This window comes from Bombus vosnesenskii, unplaced genomic scaffold (assembly GCF_011952255.1).
Source record: "Bombus vosnesenskii isolate JDL3184/JDL3185 unplaced genomic scaffold, Bvos_JDL3184-5_v1.1 scf7180000014105, whole genome shotgun sequence".
Lineage (NCBI taxonomy): Eukaryota > Metazoa > Arthropoda > Insecta > Hymenoptera > Apidae > Bombus > Bombus vosnesenskii.
In genome coordinates this window covers 3,739,802-3,763,240 of record NW_022883371.1, presented here as the reverse complement: position 1 = coordinate 3,763,240, position 23,439 = coordinate 3,739,802, and the positions used below count along the sequence as shown (strand labels likewise).

The 23,439-nt window shown below is 37.1% G+C and overlaps 2 protein-coding genes across 4 annotated transcripts in view; both read left to right on the top strand.

The window, feature by feature from the left end:
* LOC117239732 (ras-related protein Rab-37-like) overlaps positions 1-16,549 on the top strand; it is a 175,754-nt gene extending 159,205 nt beyond the window's left edge. For 2 of the 3 annotated variants that reach the window (XM_033505545.1, XM_033505544.1), the window contains exons 5-8: positions 8,349-8,457; positions 11,954-12,064; positions 13,796-13,937; positions 14,963-16,549. In XM_033505545.1, coding sequence (XP_033361436.1) covers positions 8,349-8,457; positions 11,954-12,064; positions 13,796-13,937; positions 14,963-15,080 — 480 coding nt within the window. In that variant the 3' untranslated portion in view covers positions 15,081-16,549. Of the gene's footprint in view, positions 1-5,589; positions 6,119-8,072; positions 8,184-8,348; positions 8,458-11,953; positions 12,065-13,795; positions 13,938-14,962 lie in introns of those variants that run through there. The other variant, XM_033505546.1, reaches the window with a different exon arrangement.
* A 293-nt stretch (positions 16,550-16,842) lies between these two features.
* On the top strand, positions 16,843-21,217 carry LOC117239729 (zinc finger protein Xfin-like). The gene is made up of 4 exons (XM_033505542.1): positions 16,843-17,128; positions 17,461-17,607; positions 17,691-17,780; positions 17,850-21,217. The coding sequence occupies exons 1-4, from the start codon at positions 16,985-16,987 to the stop codon at positions 21,189-21,191; spliced, it is 3,723 nt and encodes a 1,240-aa protein (XP_033361433.1). The 5' UTR covers positions 16,843-16,984; the 3' UTR covers positions 21,192-21,217.
* The last annotated feature ends 2,222 nt before the right edge of the window (positions 21,218-23,439 follow it).

Below are 23,439 nucleotides of genomic sequence, written 5' to 3'. Positions count from 1 at the left end.
ATATCAATCTAAGTTCTCCTCGTCTATTTTCTAAATTTCGTAACAATATTTTGCCTTACATGGTTAGAATATACAACCCTTCGCGTGAAATTTGGCGAACACTCGACGCTTAATGCTCGTCATATAAAAATCCGAAGTTTTCTAAAAATCCCTATGACAAAAATACCTAAAACTGAATGTCAAATTAATTAATTGACGTTTAATTAATTGATTAATTAAACTGAAGCTAAATACGCACTAAGCTAAACGAATCGTTTAATTATTCGCCTTTAATTATTAGTCGTACGGTGCCGGCGAAAAACTTACATTTTTACCACGTCACGCAAAACCTTCGTTCGAAATATTACCGCACGCGAAGATCTCAGATGGCTTAGATAACAAGCACAGAGGAATCTGAACACACGATATTCCGCGCTGCGTTCGTTACGCCGAGGCATTTCAAAGGAGCGTCGCGGGTTCATGTAGGGTAGCCGTCAACGACACCGGAACGAAGGGTGAAAATAAAGCTGGCTTGGAGAAGAGAGAGGCTGAAACATCGGCAGTGACATGGAAAAAGTACTCCTTCGGAGGTAACCGATGCGAAAGAAGGAAATCGCTGGTGTGTGACGCGATGACGCAACGGGGACAGGTCATCCGTGTCTCGACAGAAGATAATGTCCGAGCGCAAAGCCAAGGGCGCTTGCACAATAGTCAGAATCCACGGAGAAACGAGACCGTATTACCATCGGTGGAAACACCTATAAAACACGCTCTCCTTCCTCGACTTTATATTCCACTAAAACAACCGCCGTTCTTAAAATGGTATAAACGTGGAACCGAAATCATTGCGAGGGAGAAGAGTCTCTTTAGATTTGTGTAGTATAAAAATGGTGTAAAACCGGGGAAAACGATTGAATCGTAATTCTGGATTTAATACGAAGCAATGGATCGTACCTGTCAGTTTGGTCAAATTGATCTGATCGCTTATAACGATTATAGGAGAAATCTCGTTTGGTTTGTGTCCTATGAAAGCGGGAAAAAAGTGATCGAAGTCGTAAAACTTCTTGATTTAATGCAACAATTTTGCAGAACGTGAATTTCGTTAAGTTGATGTAATCGTTTATGACAATTACATGGGAAGACCCTTTGAGACTGTGTTCTACAAAATGAATAAATCGTAAAATTTCTTGATTTAATGTAAAAATTTCGGAGTTATTGTACGTACGAATTTGGTTAAATTGGTTTATTCATCTACGATGATTATAAGAAAAATTTTGATTGATCTGTGTCCTGTGAAAAATATATGAAAGCGACAATTAAATCGTAAAATTACTTGATTCAATGCAAAAATGGTGGAGTTGTATGTGGATCGTGTCCATTGTGATTTAAGTTGAAGTTTATCTCGTATGGGTGTAAGTCTGATACATTTAGAAAGATTGCAATGAAGACATAAAATTTGATAAAAGTTTAAAGGCACTGTGCAATTGAAATTAAAATACTAATTGTCGGTAATAAGAACTTAATTATTGGTAATAGTTGGTCGCTGATAACGAAGACTTTTAATCAGGGAAAGTGTATTATCCAGATGAAATGCAGGTGTTAATGAATGATTAGTACTTGGCAACGGTTATTCAGGACACATTTTCATTAAAGAGATTACGATTGCGCGTCTTGATTGAACACCGTTGTATCTAGATTTTGCAATTAGCGAATTGCAACAACGAAATGGAGACCTTGGTAAATGGAAATGTCGAAGAAAGGATCGATAGATTTAAAAACAGAAGGAATCTATATAAAAAGACCATTAAAGATTCAATAGAAGACCTTTTAAAAGTTGTCGAAAACCTTCAAAGCTATGCTAAGAATATCTCGAAAAATCAATTGAAAGATAACTCGCAATAATAAAAAAAAAAAAACAAGAACAAACAATATTCTTCGAATATGGAAAAGATCTAAAAATTGCAAAATTTCACGGTGGATTTTACGCTTTTGGCAATTTCACTCTTTGTATTTCCTTGATACAAGTTTAGTCGTTCAAAGTATTAGCGCTAATTTACTATTTTTATTAATTTTAACTATCGCAACGAAAAAGTAGTATTAAACAGAAATAATTCTATTAGAAGTGGCAAAATGAAATTATCTTGCAATTGTTCTTCTCAAAGTGTAATAAACCTGTCTATTGTATCTTAATTATAAAATATTCTTGAAATTTTTATTTGATTGGGTGCTCGTGCAATGGAATGCTTCTGCTACTTCGAACTCTTGGGATCGTAGAAAGTAAAGTGTAGGAAAGGGCGCCACCAGTCGGGTAGAGTCCGCCGGCAACAGGGCCTGTTCCATTGTAACCTCGAGGGTTTTTTTTGACGCTAGGTACGGCGTGGGTGGGCCCAAAGCGGTAGGCTGGACCAGCCAGCCTCGTATCTGCATCAGGATTCGGTTTTTGTAACGAAATCGCCCCGGGAATCCCCGACAGACTCGACTTCTAACTCGTTAATTCCATTGATTTCCATTTAATTTCAAATTTCCAATCGAATGGTTTTCTTTCTTAATCGCATTTTGTGCAATAAACGACGACAAACAAATAAATATAAGATTGTTATTTACTACGACATAGATTTAGCTTACTCCCATTAGTTCCAATTTGAAGAATTAAAAACAAGATTAACTTCAACCTGTTACTGTGGCAATTATTTTCATCGATTAATAGAAAGGAAAACTTGGGAAAGTTTAGCATAAGAATCAAGAATGAAAGCGGCTGTAGAAAAACAATAACGAACAATAATCGACGAAAAGCTGCAACATCCTCCCTTTCGCAATTCTTTTTCCTCCAGCACCACCGGTAATCAATCTCTAACTACCGTGATTGGGTCGAGCCGAACATCAAACAGAAAAAGAGCGGTGTTCGAAGCGGTACAATTTCAACTTCCCTTTCAATCTTCCACGCCCAATGAAACGGGACGTAATAGGAACGCGTTTCAACAGCGTCGTTTCGTGAACGCACGTCGAAAAATATCAAGGGAGGGAACCAGCTTGTGGTAATTCGAAGAAATCGTGGATATTCGAGGCGGAACTACTTTTAACTAGTCAAAATGATCGAGTTACGATTTTTAGTGGGTGTAGAAAACGAGAAATTTTACTGCGAGTTCGTTAAATTATTTCGATGCGTCGCAAATTTTATTGAATATTTGTGAAAAGTATTATTATTTAGTTAATTAATAATATTATAAAAACATGTTTCCCGATGTATGCAAGGCATAACGCAGTAAAATTTAAGATTATACAGTTCTATCGATGACAAATATCTATCTATCTAAAGATCTATCATTTAGTTCATTAATAATTTATTACAGTATACGAAGTACAGTACTGCGATCAAACGGTTAAGATGGCAACACGACGGATGCAGAATTAGCCAAAACATCCAGCCATTCACTTTGGCAAAGATTAGCTACTGGAAAAATTCAATAATACAACCATCCAATAAAATAATCCACTAAAATAACGAACGCAATCAGACTGACAACCAACCTAAGTGTCAAGTAGATTTATCAAAATGTAATTTAATTCGCGATCGTCTCTTCCCAGCGCCAATATTTGCGTCGATTATCCGCCCAACTAACCGTAGCCCAATTAGCCATCGGAACAAAACACCCAAAAGTCAGAATTTACTCTGCTAAATATTAAGGAGGGGTCGTTAAATTTGAACGATATAACGATGGGGATCGATGTTTCGCGGATTAATTGAAACACCCGGCCGCTGTTTATGTAAGCGGACGCGTAACGCGCGAGCGCTGAAATCAACATAGGTGTCGACCCGTTATATAATCCATCGCGTAACAAGCCAAGCAATTACGAAGCTTTCAAGTTGCCGCGAATTATGCCCGTCCGTCGTTCCATGTACGCGTTGTTGATGGAACCAGCCCGTTTTCCCGGGTTTATCGATTATCCGGCCTCGAACGAGGAACAATGATCCTCCGACACGCGATGCCAACCTTCATTTTCCCGTTGCTTCAATCGTGGCACGTCTTCAACGTCGAAAACTTACACGATAGACGGTAACAGACAGCTTTAATGAATATATTATTATGCATGTTACAGGAAACATTTTGCAATTTTATTAATACTGATACGAGAGTCGAGCATTATGATCATGTTGGTGAAGTTTGAAACAAATCGGAAAATATAATACAACATAAATATTATTTCGCGGGGATTTCAAAAATATTTAAACAGTCGATTTAGTATAGATAAAGCAAAATTTGCTGGGGGTTTTTTTTTTGTAAATTTAACCAATTGGTGTATCGATACATATGGTAGTGTAGATTTTGCATTTGTGAAATGCTGTTGCAAATGTTATCCGTTTATTCGATATTCATAGCGAAAAGCGTGTTTCAAATATTCTACTATCTGTATACATAGATTGATTGCTGCTTGTTCTGTCGAGTTCTGGCCAGATTACAAGATCCCGGTAATTCGTGCGATTGTAGATACATTTATTAGGTTGCGAGCTTTCAATAGGATATTGATTAGCAAACCATGCAGAATATCTGTTTACAATGTAATCTGACATCTTCTACTGTGTGTACAATGCTGTACTGCGCTGTTTCGAAACTTCAAACGTAAAGCCTCTTCATTACATCTGACAATATAGGTATAGCAAATAGGTAGGCAATGGGATTCATATACCCAATCCGAAACATTACACAAGGATCATCATAAACTACTTTATTCGTATTCGCTTCATGTAATCTATTAAATCAAACAGTTGAAACTTGTCCTCTCGAACCATGTACAATATAAAAGTCATTCTTCCGAAATCTTCTTTAAAAAGCAGACACAGCAATAGTATTCATCCCCTAATTTATAATTATATCCATAACCATAAACGTTAAATGAACGAATCCCTGAAATTGAACCTGAACTAAACCTTACTAAACCAAACCTTCCAAACTTTCTCTCTTGAGTTATGTCTGAAAGTCATACTTTTTGAATTGCACCATGTCTGAAGGTAATCCTTCTTGAACTGAACTATGTCTAAAAGTCATTCTTCCTGAATCTGTCTCCGAAAAAGCAGACTTAGCAACATTCGCTGGGTCCTTCTAAGGCCATAGGTGAGCGATAGAGATAAAGCGATGAAGCATTAACATTGGCATTAACGGTATTGCAGCTCCTGTACAGTCTATTCTATTCAAATTTATAAGTTGTATCTATTTCGTGCTGCTTTGGCGCTCTGTCGCTTACCACTCTTCATGTGCTCACAGCCTACCTAACCATGTTCATAGATAACTTGAAATATTACATGGATCAACCCCCACAAACTTTATGCATTAGCATCTGCCAATCCATTAGACGAAGCAAACAATGTGTGCAATAAGACACATGCTTTCTAAACTCAACCATTTCCAAATACCTTGAATCATCCCTGAAAAAGCAGCCTCATCAACAGTACTCATGAGGTTCCTTTAATCCAGGTGTCTCTTAAGAACCGCGCGCAGCGTACAGCCAGCTCTCGCGAGCCTAGCGCGTCACTGATCGGCCTCTCGATCCAATCGGTCGCGCGGCTCTTCTCGCCGAGCGGACTTTCACTCAGCGTTCGTTGATCAACGGCGGCCGAACGAGCGGGCAAAGCGGAAGGCAGAAGAGACGCAAGGTGAAACATCGTCCCCTGTGTCCCTCTTCGTCTCTGGTCCCGGGTTGACTGACCTCGATAACGAAAGACAGGAGATAGGCCGCGATCCGCGCGAAGTGAAGGAAGGAGCGAGTCGACGACGACGACGACAATCACGACGACGACGAGCGCGACGAGGAGTGGCCGAGAAGAAGAAGAGCAAATTGGTGCTCCCGGTAGCAGGGGCCCATGAACACCATGGAGGAGAAGCTGCGTAGCATGACGAAACGCGCCAGCAGACACGGTCCGCGTGGAACGGGGCCAGTTGCCTCCGATTGGTCGGCCGGCACTGGGTCCGCTAGTGGAGCCAGGGGCCCGGCCCCAGCTACTCCTTCCACTTCTCAGGCTGGCGGTTCTACGTTCAACCGGCCCCAGGAGACGACGGGTCCGACCAGGCGGCAGTCCTCGCGCGACAGCATCGACTCGACCAGCCAACAGGCCCCACCCGAACACGGCGAGCTCCTTTTCAAGGTCCTGCCCTCTCTCCTGATACTATAGCGAACCGGTTCTTCTACGAGAAAGAGACAATCGATGGAACAGGGTTGCCTTTTGCGGTCCGATCGAACTTGGGCATGGACGCTTTAAGCTGTTGACGGTTTAGAGTCTTTAGACCTTAGGGCTTAGGCTATGATTATAGTGGATGCGTACTTTGAAGATTCGCTTTAGCATATTTAGACCAAGCAAGCGAATGCTTTTGTAAAATTTAGTAAAATAAAAATACAAGAGAAGATTTGTTCGCCGTTTGGCGATTGCTCGCCGAATCAAAAATCGAACATCCGAGTGCCTTAAGAGTGCTGCGAAAATGTTCGATTGTTGTAAATTAGTTTACGAACAATTGTCAGAGTTTGTCAGAGGGCCAATTCGCCAAAGTGAATTTACGTCCACTGCAATCACAGCCTTATGAGGGAGGAATTTCAGATCCATGCAATATATGTATGATTTATTACAATGTTATAAATACACAGCTTTCGTGGACAGAGAGTTATCGTACACGTTAAAACGCGGTCTTTGGTGTTGCAAAATTGAATTTTGTTAGTAGTATTATGAAATGTTGCTTAAGAAGGCCGAAAAACTAAAATTAATTGATGCATTGTTATCTTCATTTAAATACTATTGCAAATTTGCTCTCTTACGAAATCGTAGAATCTAGAACACATATACGTAATAATAAATAATAAATCCAATATTGTGTCGGGATGTAAAAATTACAAGCTGACAGAAATACCTTATAAACAGACTGTTTAATTGTCTTATTTAATTGATATACTTCTATAGAGAATTGGCGAGACTCGGAGATTTTGATAATTTACAAACGGTATTTCAATTAGTTTTCGATCAATAATAAAGCAATAATCAAATTTCTCCGTTTCCAAGCGCATCAACAAACTATGGAAAGACTAAAAACCGCAGTAATTCGATCAGCAAAAACGAACTTTTCCAATCAGAGTTGTGCTTCTAACTTCTACGTTCAGAATAGAACTTTTCGCAATCACTATCTTTTTAGCAGCGTAATTTTCCGAAAGAGCAATCTCCTAATTTCAAGCTTACAATTTGAGTTTCTCTTTAAAAGGAAACTTAATTTCAGGATTACTTTGACAGCGGCCAGTAGCCATGTTCTAAAATTCATGACGAACCAACCCCATTTCTAATACTTGTTCGTGGCTACTACTAATTTTACCACTTCCTATCACGTAACCTTTTACACGCTAATTCAGGCATAACGCAAATAGTACACATTTTTCCAGCGTAATTTACGACTGATAGGGAACGATGATTTGCGGTTATTAATCTCTGTTAGATGGTTCATCGGTATGTTCAGAATACTTTGCATTCGGTTCAATCGTAGATCAATCTCAATCTGTCGACCATGATATCGCTGGAATCTAGTTAATTACACATTTCTGCGCTTACTGAGTTTTCTACAAATAAGATAACTATACGAATGCGTTTGGACACGGACTCGTTGCGTGATACACTTCGATCTGATTAACTGGTTTTCGTTAAATAGAATAAAAGTTTCATTGGAATTAATAACTAAAAATACCTCTTTTTTATCTTCTGCTGTATTTCCTTTTACCATACAGAAATAAATATGAATATGATATTTAAAATTGATTGAGAAGGTTAGGTAAACTATTTCGTTCTTCTGTGTTTTCTTTTCTATTACAGAATATCAGTGGTAAACGTATAAATCGTGGAATGTTTTCCCGTGAACTCAATTAAATGTATTGAAAAGAAGTTTTATTTCCAATTCTTTTTATAATAAATCTCTTCTATCTTTCTTTTTTTCAAATAGATTTTTATATAATTCTAGGTTTTAAAAGTACAACTACTTTTAAATACTGTAAACGTAGAATAGCTTTCGAATATTTTGCAAAGAGTTTCCTTCTACGGTATTTTCACAGAAAATTTTCACGTAACATAGGTGATGCTACTTGGTGACAGTGGCGTCGGGAAAACCTGCCTCCTAACACGATTTAGAGATGGCAGATTCCTGTCTGGCAACTATATAACCACCGTGGGCATTGATTTTAGGGTGAGATATTCTAAATTCTTCCTAGAAGTGCCACAAACAAAAATGAATTCATTTTAAAATACGAAGAAACAATTTACTAAGAAAAACCAAGTGACTGTTACAATGTTAATGTAGGTGAGAGAATCATATATCAAGCGGTATATATAAATGCTTTCTGTGTTTCAGAATAAAGTAGTCGTCGTCGACGATACATCTATCAAGCTTCAAATATGGGACACGGCCGGGCAAGAAAGATTTCGAAGCGTGACGCATGCTTATTACAGAGACGCTCATGGTAATTATACCCTTATCGTAGATTTGTACACGAAGTTGATAAAGTTGTTGATTATTTATCGTAAGAAAAGTAAAAAAGGTCTGCGAACCTCATTGGATAATGAAACTTTCAAGGACAAATATATAAATATTGTAATATAGAAAAATTTACCAAATGTCCAGCTGGATAAATTGTAAAGTACAAATTAAATAATAAAAAGGAAAATATTGTAATATTATATAAATTTCTAAAGAAATAGGAACTAAAGTGTGCTAGTTTAATTACTTAGTCGATTTATCTTAAATTTTGTATAATTAATTTTAACATATATTATTCGTTACATATAAAATCCTCTGATTTATGTACTACTTACACTCTCTATAATTAGAATCATCTTAAGTAATATGTATTATAAAACTAGACTAGTATGCGGAAGAGCAGCTTCCTTGCAATTGCATCCGAAACATAGTTAAAACAATGAAAATTAAGTAAAGATCCGTTTATATATTTTACTTTCAATAATTCCTACGTCTTTTTACGCGTTATACACGTACTATATGTTTCATTTATACATCTTTAAATTTCTCATAAATGCATAAACGTGCGCAGTCCATTAATATGTATTTTCTTCGTCCGTATATAGCTTCTAATTGCAGCTTAAAAAAAGACAGCTAAAAAAATGTTTGTGACACAATTACATATGTTAAAGGACACGTTTCAAATAATTCATGATAGAGAAGTTTTCGTTACCAGCGTGCAATCAGTCTTCCATTTACAAACAGCATCGCATCCAGTAATCATGACACAAAGCGATAGCATAATTAGGTACTAGTTGGACAGACTTGTTTGAGACAAGAATAAAGGACAATAACTGACAATTCATCGCAAGGCATAAATTAACAGTTTCTCTGCTGTGTTTATGATTTCATTACAATAATAATGCTTGGCGGGTGTCTCTATTGAAACTTCAATTTTAACTACGTGTGCTATGAGAATGATTTTAATCAAATATTACCAATCAAATTTAATTATATTTCTGTATTAGTTTACTAAAAAGTAGTTTCGTTAGAGTTAATTCTAGAATAAGTTTATAATGATATCATGAATATTTATTAGTATAATGTTTCTAGTAAATTTACATTAATTTTCTCACTCTAAAGAAAAAAAAAAAAAAGAATAAATAGCTGACTTATTTCCCTCGATGAATTGTCGCCAATTGCCAAGTTTGTGCTAAACCAACGACCGCTGAGAAAAAGAACGTGTCCCAGATAATCGAAATGCTGATGAAGTTTTTCACGTAACCGGCTAAGTAGAAGGCCAAAACGCTGAGAACTCTGAACTGACTGGATATTATGTAAATTGCGTTATACAATGTGACATTACATATAACTGCATTCCAAGTATGTAGAAATATGGTTTCTTTACTGGAAAATACGAGATGAAAGTCCGCCTCTGATTTCTCTGTAAAGCGTTCTGTTTCAATTTAACAAGTACTTATAACTCTGCTCGCTACTCTATCATCCTGTTCACAAGTCTTTTATGACGTCTCTTATTTTTAATAGAACTTTCATGATCTAAAAATGATAAAAAAAAACAATAAAAAATACAGATTATTCTGTAAGCACCAATAACATTTTAACAACAAACTATTTCACTATCAGTCAAATAAAATGAAGTTCGATGAACGCATTTTCGAGCAATAAGGGTTTAGCGGGTAGAGTGGTGTTAAAACAGGCCATGAAACGTTTCAAAATACAAGGAGAGCGTTAATTTTGGGAAGCTACTTAAGCGAATTCGAGGGTAAAGGAGAGGAGGAGGAAACGCGTTGTCCGCCGTCGGGGGTCGACCATTGTTTGCACGGAGAAACCCTCTTTCAGTAGAGACGCGACAATAGTTGGACGTTTCAAAGGCGTGGGTAACAATTACGCCTCGGAGACACTTCGACAATAGTGTCTCCATCGTCAGATATTACTGGAACGGCCAAGCTTTCCTCCTGTGAACTTTAACCCACCGTGGTATATTGGTGAGAAAACAAGCTTTCGAATGGAAAAACACTTTCAGTTCTTGCGTAAATAATTGATGAAAATTTTAAGTAGGACGAGCACGAATGAGAAGTATTTATTTATTGATTTATCTACTGGTTAATAGAACGGGTATAAACCCGATATATATGTCGGAGTCAGGTTGCCATTTTGGGGCGTTCGACTTACCTTACCGTCGCGGATGTGGCTAATATTTATCGGTACAAATGTGGGCACTACAAGAGGCTATGAGTAATGGCGATAGGATGATGGTGACAACGAATCCAGGTTCGATAACGAATCCACGGTCCAGGGGAGGACAAGTATCAACGTAATACTCGATTCGGGTAACTTCTCGATAACTCAATCAGTAATTCCTCCAACGACTAACTAACAAACTAACTGCCTCATAACCCAAATGAAACATCCCTTATATATTCCTGTCCTCACTTCTCGGGTCAATCTTTGTTTTTAAGGAGAGCCATATAATCATTTCATACCTCTGGCAAGTACACGCCCCTCCCGTGACCGTGGCTACGTCTAGTGACCCGCTATGTCATTTCGAGTCTGGACTAGAGTATTGGGGGTTTTCCCAACATTCCGGACGGGAAATCCCGCTGTCCTTCCATCTCCGACATACACATACAATTATATATAAGAAAAGAAATAAACAAAAATAGAAAGGGCAAGAAGAAGAACAGCAATGGCTACATAATATTATACAATTAAATCTAAATGGAGTTACAAAAAATCCGCGATTAAAACATAATTTAAACAGTGCGTATAGCTCTGTATAAAGATTCCTTGAAACAATTAGCAGAGCTACAAAAAAGAAATCAATCTTATCCGTAAGCGTATTGGCTAGTTTTTGTATTCGATTAATTGGATATGCTCGAACCATATTTAGTTGTTACGGTAGCATCTGGAAATGTATGATTTTGTTTTAAAAGTTTTTGTAGGAGCGTACAAATAAATAAGCTGTGATAATTGGGGATACATGAAATCGAGTGCTGTAGCAAAATTGTAATTCTTCAGTAAAATTATCTATAAATATTTAAAATGCCAAGACACAAGAAGAAGAGATGAACGTTCGAAAGGATATTTTTCTGAAAAAATCATATTGAACAAAGCACGTATATCGCATATAACAAAGCAACCGTTTCAGAAACTTCCAACCGAATAATATTCCCAGAGAGACTTTCAAGTACAAAGGCGCACTTCATTTTCTTGCGCATAAAAACACACTTCATTTTCTCGCATCTCAATTTGCCAGGCCGTGAAAACGTCGTTTGACACAACGCGGTGTTTATAAAAGAACGACGAAACAGACGCGTGTAAATTTCTCTGACCAATGAAAAAGGGGAGGACAAACGAGCTGTAGCATTTTACGGACACGTAATAACATGGACAGCGTCACGTGGAAACTTTTGTTTCCGCGTGTGTCTATCAATTACTAGGATCACGGCCGGTTGCACAACGATCATCATTGGTTTCAGCTCTTTTATTGCTGTACGATGTGACGAACAAGACGAGTTACGACAACATCAGAGCCTGGCTGAGCGAAATCCGGGAACACGCGAACGAGGACGTGGTCATTATGCTGTTGGGTGAGTTTCGATTATTATTTGAAGATCATAGTACAAAACTTCATAAATCAAATCCTTCGTTTTTTTATAGCGAAACAACTTTAAAATTCAATGTACTGTCAAATAATCTTGTCTTATTAACCCTCTGTAAGCAAGCATGTTTTCATATTATCCAACAAGCTTGTCTAACAACAACAACTTTGTTTGTTTGTTTTTTATGTCCACATCCACATATGATCCCGCTAAGTTACTATATTTGCTTTAAAATCGAAAAAGAAAGGATAGACAAATTTTATCGTCATTAAACCTGACCTTAGAAATCATTAAACCTGACCTGATAAAGAGAACATATTTTTAGATATAACGAATTATTCTTCTTTTCAACTGTGCAATATTTACCATGCTATCTTTTAGTTATTACAACTATCCTTTTAGCAAAAGTATAACATAAAAAAAGAAAGGATGTCAACAAAAATTAAAATGAACATATCTCTTACCTAGTCTTTATTTGCATTCGTCTGAAGAGACTAAAGAAGGAAAACAGAGAAAAGGAAAAGAGCCGCGATTGCTTTTTTTGTCGTCTCGTTTGCGAGAAAGTTGCCAAGATGATCGATACGTTAGCTGGTTTTTGCATAGTTTCGACAGGTTTCTTACTTTCGTAGAAAGTCGAGAAAGACGTTCTAGGAAGAGCAGATTGTTGGTTGAGGGAATCGTTAAAATCAAGAACTGTTCGCTAGCTTGACTAGATGATTTGATTGAGTCGTGTCTTGACAGATGATCAATATCTGAATATGAATATTATAAGTCGTAAAACATTGAATGGAAGAATGTCAAATATTTAAAACAATTTTTAATAAATTTCAATTATTCCTTTCTAAAATTGTAAATAGTTATTCAATTTTTATGAATGGAATATAATATGGTCTTAAAACCATTTATATTGAAATAGTCCGGTCGAGGATATTTTAGTATTGAGTAAGGAGATTTATGGCTACTTAATTATTTGCCGTAATCTTGGTGTGGGCGAGCCGGTACCTAACTCTATATTTGTTTTAACACTTTTTGCTTCCTACTGAAAACATCACGAAACCGATTAGTTCTAGATATAAATATTTAGATATAGAATAGAAAATAATAAATATAAGATAATAAATATAAGATATAAAAATTTAGATATAATTTTATATTTTTGAATAGTACCTTTAGTACTATCAATAGTAGTAGTTGAAATACTTTCAAAGTTTTGTATTAAAATTTATATACTTGTTAATAATAACTGCAACATTTTGGTTCGCTATATAAGAGTTAAATAACGTTTCAATGATCTATTTGGTAGCTTTTCATGAACTTTATCATAAGGGAGTAAAACTAGCTCTGTACCTCTATAAGGAACATGTATTCTAACTATGGATCTCAGCTGAAACTTCTAATTGAAACGACAGCTCCAAGAACTGATTTATGAGAAAGCACCGATCACCAGCTTATTTTTCTAAAATAAGATAAATAGAACATGATAGATTTTATAGTCAGATCAGGACATCAACTTCGCAGCAAATGATATGTTTGATAGCGTGCAGATCTACTTTTAACGAGATGTAAGCATAAACCTAGACTAGACATAGATAAAATCACTATCAATGTCAACTTATTAATTCCATTCCATCAGGCTAGCTCACGTTAAACAAACATTTCCACTTATTAAACATTATGTTCACTTCACCAAGTCTAATAAATTAAAATAAATAATTTTAGGCAACAAGTCTGACTGTGGAACGGAACGAGTAGTGAAGAGGGAAGACGGAGAACGATTGGCGCAAGAGTACAAAGTTCCCTTTATGGAAACCTCAGCTAAAACTGGCCTGAACGTCGAATTGGCCTTCTTGGCCGTTGCTAGGTATTTTCATTAATCATCACCAACCTATCATCTGTCAATCTTAAACAAATTAAATCTTAAGGCAGCACTGTACAAATACCAAGGCGTAATGCAGACGAACGGTTTTAGTGATGCAATCATAACACGATTAAGCATATTGCAAATAAATTCGGACCTGATTGGATAGTGTTAGACAGTTCATGAGTATATCGAGAAGAGAGAGCGAGAAACATATTTTGAGGTACATTCGAACCTATATAACATGAGTTCAAACACTTTAGTAGAACTCTATTATAACATCCCGGTTCCGAGCTCAGTAAAGCCTAGTCTACACTGACAGATAATTGTAGACAGTAGTCTACAATCTACATGTTGAGGTTATTCGATGTGTAAACAGAGAAAACACGTGGATAAATCGTAAGGCAGAAAATATATTTAAATAGAAGTGTAATAAGTAAGAATACAATTTGAGCTGGTCCAGATCCGCACGCTAGTTGTGTTAGCCAATAACTGAAAAATCCTGAAGCCAACGTCACCTGTCTACTGTTTATGGCCTAACTTCGTCGCAGTCTTTTGTCTACGCGCTGTCGATGGCTTCAGTGCTTGAGAAAACTAAAAAAACCAGATGTAGAGTTTTCTTAGAAGTGGTAACCACTTCAACACTACATATGTTTTTTTGCGAATTCTTCCCTGGAAAATGTATACGCATTGACTGCGGACAATTGTCTGCCAGTGTAGACTAGGCTTCCACAGTGATCCAAGTAACGCTACAATATACTTTGCAAATGTCAAAAGATCACCATTTCTTATGAATACTAGATAAATCCCATAAAATGAAACTTATTGGAATTGATTTAGATTCGTGGAAATATATTGAAATTCATCCCGTTTCTACATGCAATCCTCCTCAATGGTTCAATCCTACCATTGCATTGGAAGCATGAACGTTGCGAAATCACAACAAAGTCAAGTGACTGGTTTTCATCAGACTTAAGCGGCTGGAGAACACCTGATAAGATAAAAAGCGAATTTCTATTTGATTTCAGAGACTTGAAGGCGAGGAAAAGCAACGACCCGGACGACACGAAATTCAACGTACAAGATTACGTCCGTCAGCAGTCGCAACGAAATTCCTGCTTCAATTCCAATTGCCTGACTACCTGAATTGCGCAGTAATCCTGCGCACATACTTCCCTGCGATAGATTCAGACGAATGGTGGAACATGGACCGGAACTGGTTGGCCATAAAAATGGCGCGAAACTATCGTGGGCGTTCAACAATTCGTCCCTTATGATTCATAACAGATAATCGTTGAAGTGTTACCTCGTTGCAGATGTCATTCGTAAAACGAGACGAATTTTCGTAACATTGCACAATTCGTTCACGAGAGCTTGTTGTTCGAACGAATTGACTCTCAAACGAGATCGAACAAATTTGAAAGAAATCGAAAGAAAACGCACTAATGAGATCGAAAATATAATTTTTTATTTTTACTGAAAAGAGATTTCAAAAAACGTCGAAACAACGTTTCTGTTCCACCAGAAGAGTACCTTTATCGAGGCATAAACGTAAAAAATGTAGATGGATAGAAAGCTGATATTTTTCAAAGAGACCGAATAGGAAACTCTTGTTGACGATACATGTATAGAAATTTATTTATCGATGGTTAATCCTATACTGTACATTAATGTGAATAGCTGATTCGGGACAAAGGTCCGCGAGATACATAGATTTAGGGAATCTCTTAATGGTTCTAATTTGTGCACTGTATATGATCGTTACGGTATTAATAAAAGGAGGGGGAAGAAAGAGAAAAATATATTTAAAATGAAATTGTATTCAAAACGTGCTATCGATAAATTAACGACATGTTCACGTGGAAGCTCACCATGTACCAAGTAGATTTGCGGTTTTAGAGTGGCCGCCGTGTAGAAGAGCTTTTCGAAAATATACCATAGCTGCCATATATACAACACGTTTTAGAAAAGAACGCTCAATAATATTTTGTTCGAAAGCATATTCTCGTAGTTTTCAGGTACGAGTGATTGAAGCTTTTCAATCGATGCTACATGTATATGTAGAGACACATTCATAAGTCTTTTAATCTTTATAATCATTTAGATTGATGAAACTCTTTAGAAAGTTTTGTATAATTGTATTTTGTTTTCAAACTTTATTCTGTATCGATTCGTTTTGCAATTAAATAAAGCTCGTGTGTGTATAATCGTGTAGTTTGTGATAACGGTTGCATTAGTTACGTAACCATATCTGATTTCTAACCTTTTGTATGTAATAGTCCTATATACGACAGGATATTTTAGATCAGCCCAATTTGTATTGTGAATTTTTGGATTTTATACACTGTATTACTTTTATAACCGCATGATGATAATTTGCTACTGATACTTCGAAATTGAAAAAAAAGATTAAAATATTTGATTTCGTTAATTCGCGGTTACCGAGTGATTCATTGCGAATGATGAAGGTAAATGAAACGAAATGTAACCGTGTACGTTACCTGTAGTATATGTACAATGTATCTTATCAGCGTGTACAAACGACAAACAATTACATGTCAAGTGTATATTAACAAATAATATATATAAAATAAACGACCACTCGACCAACTATATAACCATTGCTTTGTAATTTACCACTACTGCCCTCGTTTTCCTATTTTAGTAACGTCATCATTTTTGTAAAAACTTTTACAACCATTTGACATCATACATTCATTATCCAGATCAAAATATTTGGTTTTTATCACTGAATATACATTCCACATATTTGTCACTACATATTGTCACGCGAAACATGATAATATTCGGCCAATAAATAAATATCGCGTTAAAAAGCAGCATGCTTTTACCTAGTGTGCGCTCGTTATCTAATTTTTCCTTTGAACGGCAGGAACGTATCGAAATGGACCGCTCGGGCTCAGTTTCAAATGTCGACGTACAAACAAAACGCTGCGTCCCTAACCTGCTTCTGAGGAGCGCGCATTATTGGCAGGCAGAACACCTGCCTGATATTCAGTGAAGAAAAGCCACGAACATCTACGTCCACGATGGGCGAAGTGGTGGAGTTGCAGAATGTGGAAGATGTGTGTAGACTCTGCCTGTCCACCGATGAGCCAAAATTGTCGGTGTTCGAAACGGACAACTCTCCGGTGTCCTTAGCCAGCAAGATACAAGCTTGTCTATCGATTCAGGTGCGTGCGTAAAATATTGTTATTTAATACTTTTGTGCCCGTCATCTTCCTGAATGTTTATTTCTCTTCGCGTACTCTTATACGCTTCGCGTTTTGTTACTGCGTTGAAACGAGTACATTGAGGTTAGGTCTATACGGATCATGTTTGAGATGGGAGCATTGGCAATGGTGATTATGGGTATTTCATTGGTGTTTATTCTTATTGGTAAAGGTTAGATAGACAAATATCAAATGAAACGTGTTTCTATAGTAATATTATCTTTAGAGAAACCTAACTTTTGTTTGAAGCTTGATACATGCTTATATTTTTATTGGGTTTATGTACTTTTTAGATTTTAGTAACGGATAGATTATCAACGAAAATATGTGCGCAATGTATTAAAAATGTGAATGAGTGGCATAATTACAAAGAAACATGTTTGCATTCACAAGACAAATTGCATCGGTGGTTGGAACAACACATGCAACCAAATCCTGTGGTAAATATACGTGTTCTATTAATTTTGTGAGTATAATATAATATATGGACTTGTAATCAATGTATTATTGTCATGTGTCATAGGTTGTAACTATTAAAAATGAACCTGTTGATTTGGACTTTTGTGAGGACAATGTCGAGGTTATTTCTGAATCTACGAATGATTCGGATTTGGTAAGTATGATATGCTTCAAAACAAACTGTAAAAAAATAAAGGTACATTAAAATTGGTTTATTTTATAGGAAGCCACTAATCTTGAAGAAAATAATAATCCTTCAGAAAATAATGATCAAGATCAGCAATTACCTGATGATGAAGTAGCTTTAGAGGGAGATCAACCAGCTTTAACGAAAGATATGGACATTTGTATAAAATCTGAACCACAAGATGATTATGACACAGATTGTACTATAGAAATTGAATCTGTTACTGGTAGTGAACTTGTTTTGAATCCCCTTTCAAGCTCAGAGGATAGGATTATGGAAGCTGATTCCACTCAGAAATCCAACGCATCCACATCAGCAAGCAAGAAAAAAGTCAGAAGAGGCCCACATACCCATTTTAGGGGTGCACGTGTTTTTAAACAGAAATGTCTACATTGTCAAATTAATTTGCATTCTAAGTATTCTTATGCAAAACATATGGAAAGATTTCATAGTGACAAACAGAATGGTAGTGTTAATCAATTGGAATTGGAAGATGAGGAAGAGCTTGTTGAAGATTTGGAAGATGAATTAATGAGCATGGAGAAGGATGCTCCATTGACACAAGTGCAGCAAAATATTATAAGTCAATTGAAGACATATTCATGTTACTCTTGTGAACAAAGTTTTAGCGATCGTAGAAGTACTCTTTTCCACATTCGTCAGCACATGCCCGATCTAAGACCGCACACGTGTATCGCTTGTTTGACGGAGTTTCCGGATCGATCGATGTATAAAGTACATTGTAGAGCATCGTTCGAGTGTGCAATGAAGATTGCTCTCGTTATACCGAAACAAGGCTTGCAGAAATGCTTCACGTGTAATATGTGTTTACGTTCTTTGCCGGACAGAAAGCAGCTGCTTACTCATCTATCGAAGCATTCAGATAAACAGTATGAGGAGCTCGTATCTCCAACACGATCTCCTCCTAAATTAAAACCAGTAACTCCTCTGCCATCTTTGAGACAGGAGTCACCGAAAAAATCGTTCAAAGGAAATCGTACTCTGAACATACCCAGCCCTTACAAAAATGGTGATCCTGCGCACAATCATGTATGCGACCTGTGTGGTATGATTTACAGGTACAAGCCAAACATGCTGAAGCATAGAGACTTGTGTCAACGTTTATCATCCGACGTCAGAACATCCTATAGATGTGTCCATTGTGGCATGACATATTTGGTGTTCAAAAAGTTTCATTCTCATCTAACGTTGGACCACAAAAAGAGTGATTTCATATGTTCTGAATGCGGCAGCAAATTCAAATCTCCTAGTGATTATTTGAACCATCACAAAGAGCACTCTAATGATCTTAACAAGGAAGAAACTTCTGAATTGAAAAACGATATAGTAAAGGCTACGCAGAATATTTCAAAGCCCATCAAGGATTGGGATACGTTTGAAGCTGAAGTAAATGCTGGTAAACTATCAGACAGTAATCAGTATAGCTGTGCCCTCTGTAATTTGGAATTCACTACTAGAGCTGAACTAATGGAACACAGAAATCTTCATCTGAAGGTGAAGATTTATTCTTGTGTCATCTGTCGTAGTATGTTTAGCAGCGCAGGTGCTTTGGAAATTCACATGAAAGATCATGGTATAGAAGATCCGAATGAAAGAAATGCAAACATCTCCTGTGTGGAGTATGGTACGGTACAAGAAGATTCACAGGACTCAAATTCAGTAAATGTCAGCGCCACCTCGGATCCTGGCGATAAAAAGAACGAGTGCGACGTGTGCGGCAAGGTATTCTCGAATAGCGCTAATCTTAAGAGACATATCAGAAATATTCACAATGTTATCAGAGGCAACATCATCTGCACCCACTGTCGGCGAACGTTCAAGAATAAAGAGTCTCATGACCGACACTTAGCAATTGATCACCCAAAGCTTGCGAAGTCCATACATCAGTGTTCTAAATGTCGAAAGACTTTCTTCTTCAGAGCTAACCTAAATCTTCACTTTGAAACTGCCCATGCTCAGGAATTAGGTGGTCACGGATGCGACATTTGCGGTAAGATTTTCATGGAAGAATCGTCTCTAAAGATACACAGGAGCTGGCACAATCGAGCAAACTCTAGATTAAGTTTACGATTTATGAAGAAAGATGTCCAAAAGCCATTGAGCCAGACTAAACAAGAGGAATCTTTCAATTCCAGTATGACCCGACCAGCTAGAGCACGAAAATCTTACCCAAATTTACCTCCAACAAAGCCAAATGGTAATTTCCAATGCCAAGTTTGCAGTGACAAGTTCAATGATGTAACAGAATTGAGGACACACTTATGGGATGTGCACTGTGCTCGTAATAAAACTGAGAAGAGCTTTTCAGGTGACGAGTTTCAATGTGAGCTTTGCACAAATGTTTTCCTTGACAAGGAGACATTAGATATGCATATGCAATGGCACAAAGCTCAACCCATTCTTGATGATGTAAAGAAATCTGATCACATTTGTGACATTTGTGGAAAATTATACAGCTCCAAAAAGATACTGTCAAGACATAAGAAGCTTCACAAATCCACAGTTGTAGCTGCTGCAAAGCTACAGTCAGCTGGCAAGAATTTAGCAAGTAGTCCACTTATATGCACCCTCTGTCACAAGGTGTTCAATAGTACTCGGTCGCTTCACCGTCACAGGCTCAACCTACATGCTAACATGTTTAATCAACAACCCGAACATGTATACAACAACGCGAGAAGACTATCTCAAGAAGAGCCAAGATCTAAGAAAATAAAATTAGAAGAAGAGGATAAAAAAGCACCTCTCCCCATGGATGCCATGAGCGCAGGCAGGAAGTCAGTTATGTGCCACGTCTGTAGGAAGTTCTTTGCAAATATGAGCGTATTGTACAAGCACAAACAATTGGTGCACAATAAGACTCACATGAATCTGTTACAGAATCTAGCCAAATCATATAATATCGAATGTATACCATTACCCAGCAATGATGGTAAAGTCCTTTGCAACATTTGCTACAAAAAGTTTTCTGGCGTGTCGAATCTGCGCCAACATTTTACCATAAAACATAAAAATGCTCCTCCCAAATTTGCTTGTTCTGTAGATGGTTGCAAGCTCACGTTCCCAACGCCAACAATCGTAAAGAACCATGAATTGTCGCACAACAGCATTATCTACAGTTGCACTTTATGCGATAGACACGTGTTCAACAAGACAGCAATGTCAGATCACTTGCTGACGACACACAACACTATCTACAATGCAGAGAATAGCAAGAACTTCCACAGAGAGATGGATTTGACCAAATATGTGGTGGAGGGTGCAGTAGACGCGACTTGTCCTCAATGCAAGATCAAGTATCCCAACAATAGGGCTATGAAGATTCACTACTTCAAGTTCCACGAGGGTACAAACCAGTAGAATTGTGTATTTTTCCATGTATGAAATAATCTGCAAAAGTACCAACGAAACGTATAGTTGGTTAAGAAGAATCGAATGTGACAAGTACTTGGTCTTACGGGCGGAAAGACTCTCCGAGTTGACTAAATGCTGCCTTACACACATTTTTTTACCAAATCCTCGATTCACAACTAATTGTCTGATACATTGATGATAACGTTCATAAGAATTCAAAGGGCACGTAATATCTCCTGATGTTCTTTTATTTCAGAGTAGGTGGTTTGAATATACTTTGGCTGATTTTGTTTCTCTTTGGCTATCGCGGGAGATGACCTGTTCCCTAATCAGGATCAGGGCACAGTAGCCTGATCTTTCACGAGCTTTGTAAATAAAGCACTACATATTATTGTAGAAGAATGAAGATACACGAGAGAGAGAGAGGGAGGGAGAGAGAGAGAGAGAGAGTCTATATATTTCTTCATTTAATGTTATTCCCTGAGTTACAGTTTTTAGGTCTATTTCTGTATTGATCGCAATGTTAGTTATTTTTCGCCGAGCGCTAATCACTCAAAAGACATCGTGAAAATAGCACTTATTGATACGTGTCGAATCAACTGGTCAGACTTTGCAGAAAATTAAGCGATCGACGTGTCTAAAAGATAATTGAGCTTGATTGATTGGAACTCTTGATGAATCTCTTGCTGATTATTGAATATTTGAAGAAATTTTTTGGTTCGTTGAGGTATAACTTTATTTGTCGAATTGGAACGTGTCAACCTGAATGTGTTTATTCAGGAAAGAATGAAATACGCTGCGAGACCTCTATTGTACGAGGTACATTTACAACAATATATCTTATCTTTTTTCTGTCTTATTTTTCTTTTTGTTATGGAACAACAGCTATTCTTCCCATTGCAATTTGGCTGAACGCGTTCACTTGACTAGCGGAAAACAGTGCATCCCTAAATGTTGGAATCTAATGTAAATGAAGGATTGACTCTTTCTAACGGTGCGGTTACATAAAGGTTATGATCAACGGTGGAGGGATATGATCGACAAACGTGGTCAGGTTTTGCACATTAATTTATCAGAGATGCTGGTTTCTGAACGCTAAAGTGGAAAGCGATTTTTAAAATGTTGTTCTAGATTTTATTATTAATACGCATACTTGTATTGTATAAGCTGTAGCGTTTTTGCATATAGTGAACAAATAAAGGGAGAAGTAATAAGCACAGATCCTAGATTTTCTAAGAATCACTTGACGTTGTTCTTGTTCATGGACTAACGTCGCAAGGATAGTATTGTACAAGTTCTTAGATCGTTATTTTCTGTTTTTAAACTGCTCATAATAATTAGGCGATCATGTTTCTGAGCAATTTACCTCGTGTCTGTGATGATAGTTCTCGTGATGGCCATCAGAGGGCTACCATTGCTCATGATCCTATAAGTTTTTAACCTCTAGTTCTTCCATATGGATCATCGATCAGTTAGATTTACAGATGAAATATCTTACATTATGGAATGACCAAAGCCTTTATCAATATGTGTCTCTAGGAGTTGTCATATCGGTTAGGTATATTCTTATATATGGTTAGCTATAACCTTTGTCTATGGTACTGCCGATGACAGCCATCTTAAAGAGCAGACCTAAAGAGGAAGAGTCTGAACGGACAATGACCAAACGTGGACAGCTCGATCGGTTAGAACAGATAACTCGCGGATGAGAACAATCCGATTTAGAATCATGGTTCAGCAATTTGATTCTTCTATTTGTACTAAAACGGGAGAGGGATTTGACTCCTTGGACTGATTTTAGATCAGACTGATATAGATCTTCTGTTGTAGCGTATTCACGACACGTGTTCATTAAGTAGCTCCTTTGATAAGATCATCAGTAAATATAGGAGATGTACATAATGATTTGTCTGGTTTACTAAACTCTTTGATTGTTGGTTAAGTTATATTCGAAGTCTTGGTTAGTGATAAGGCTATCTGAGCACGCAAACTTCAAAATTGTTCTGAGCAGTAATCTACACGCGTGGATAAGTGTTAAATGTGAATTTTATCTTTAACCGTTTTGTAATTAGAGAAACTAAATGAGGGAAATTGAAGTGCTATTCGGAGAAATCCTGCAGGTTCAACCATTCCATCTACGTTAAGTTTCTTACAGCAGATGTTCGAGACGATGATTACACTCTCGTAGTTATCGTTCTACGTAACTACAATAGTTCCGAACTTCTCAGACGTAATTGTATATTCGTAATCATTT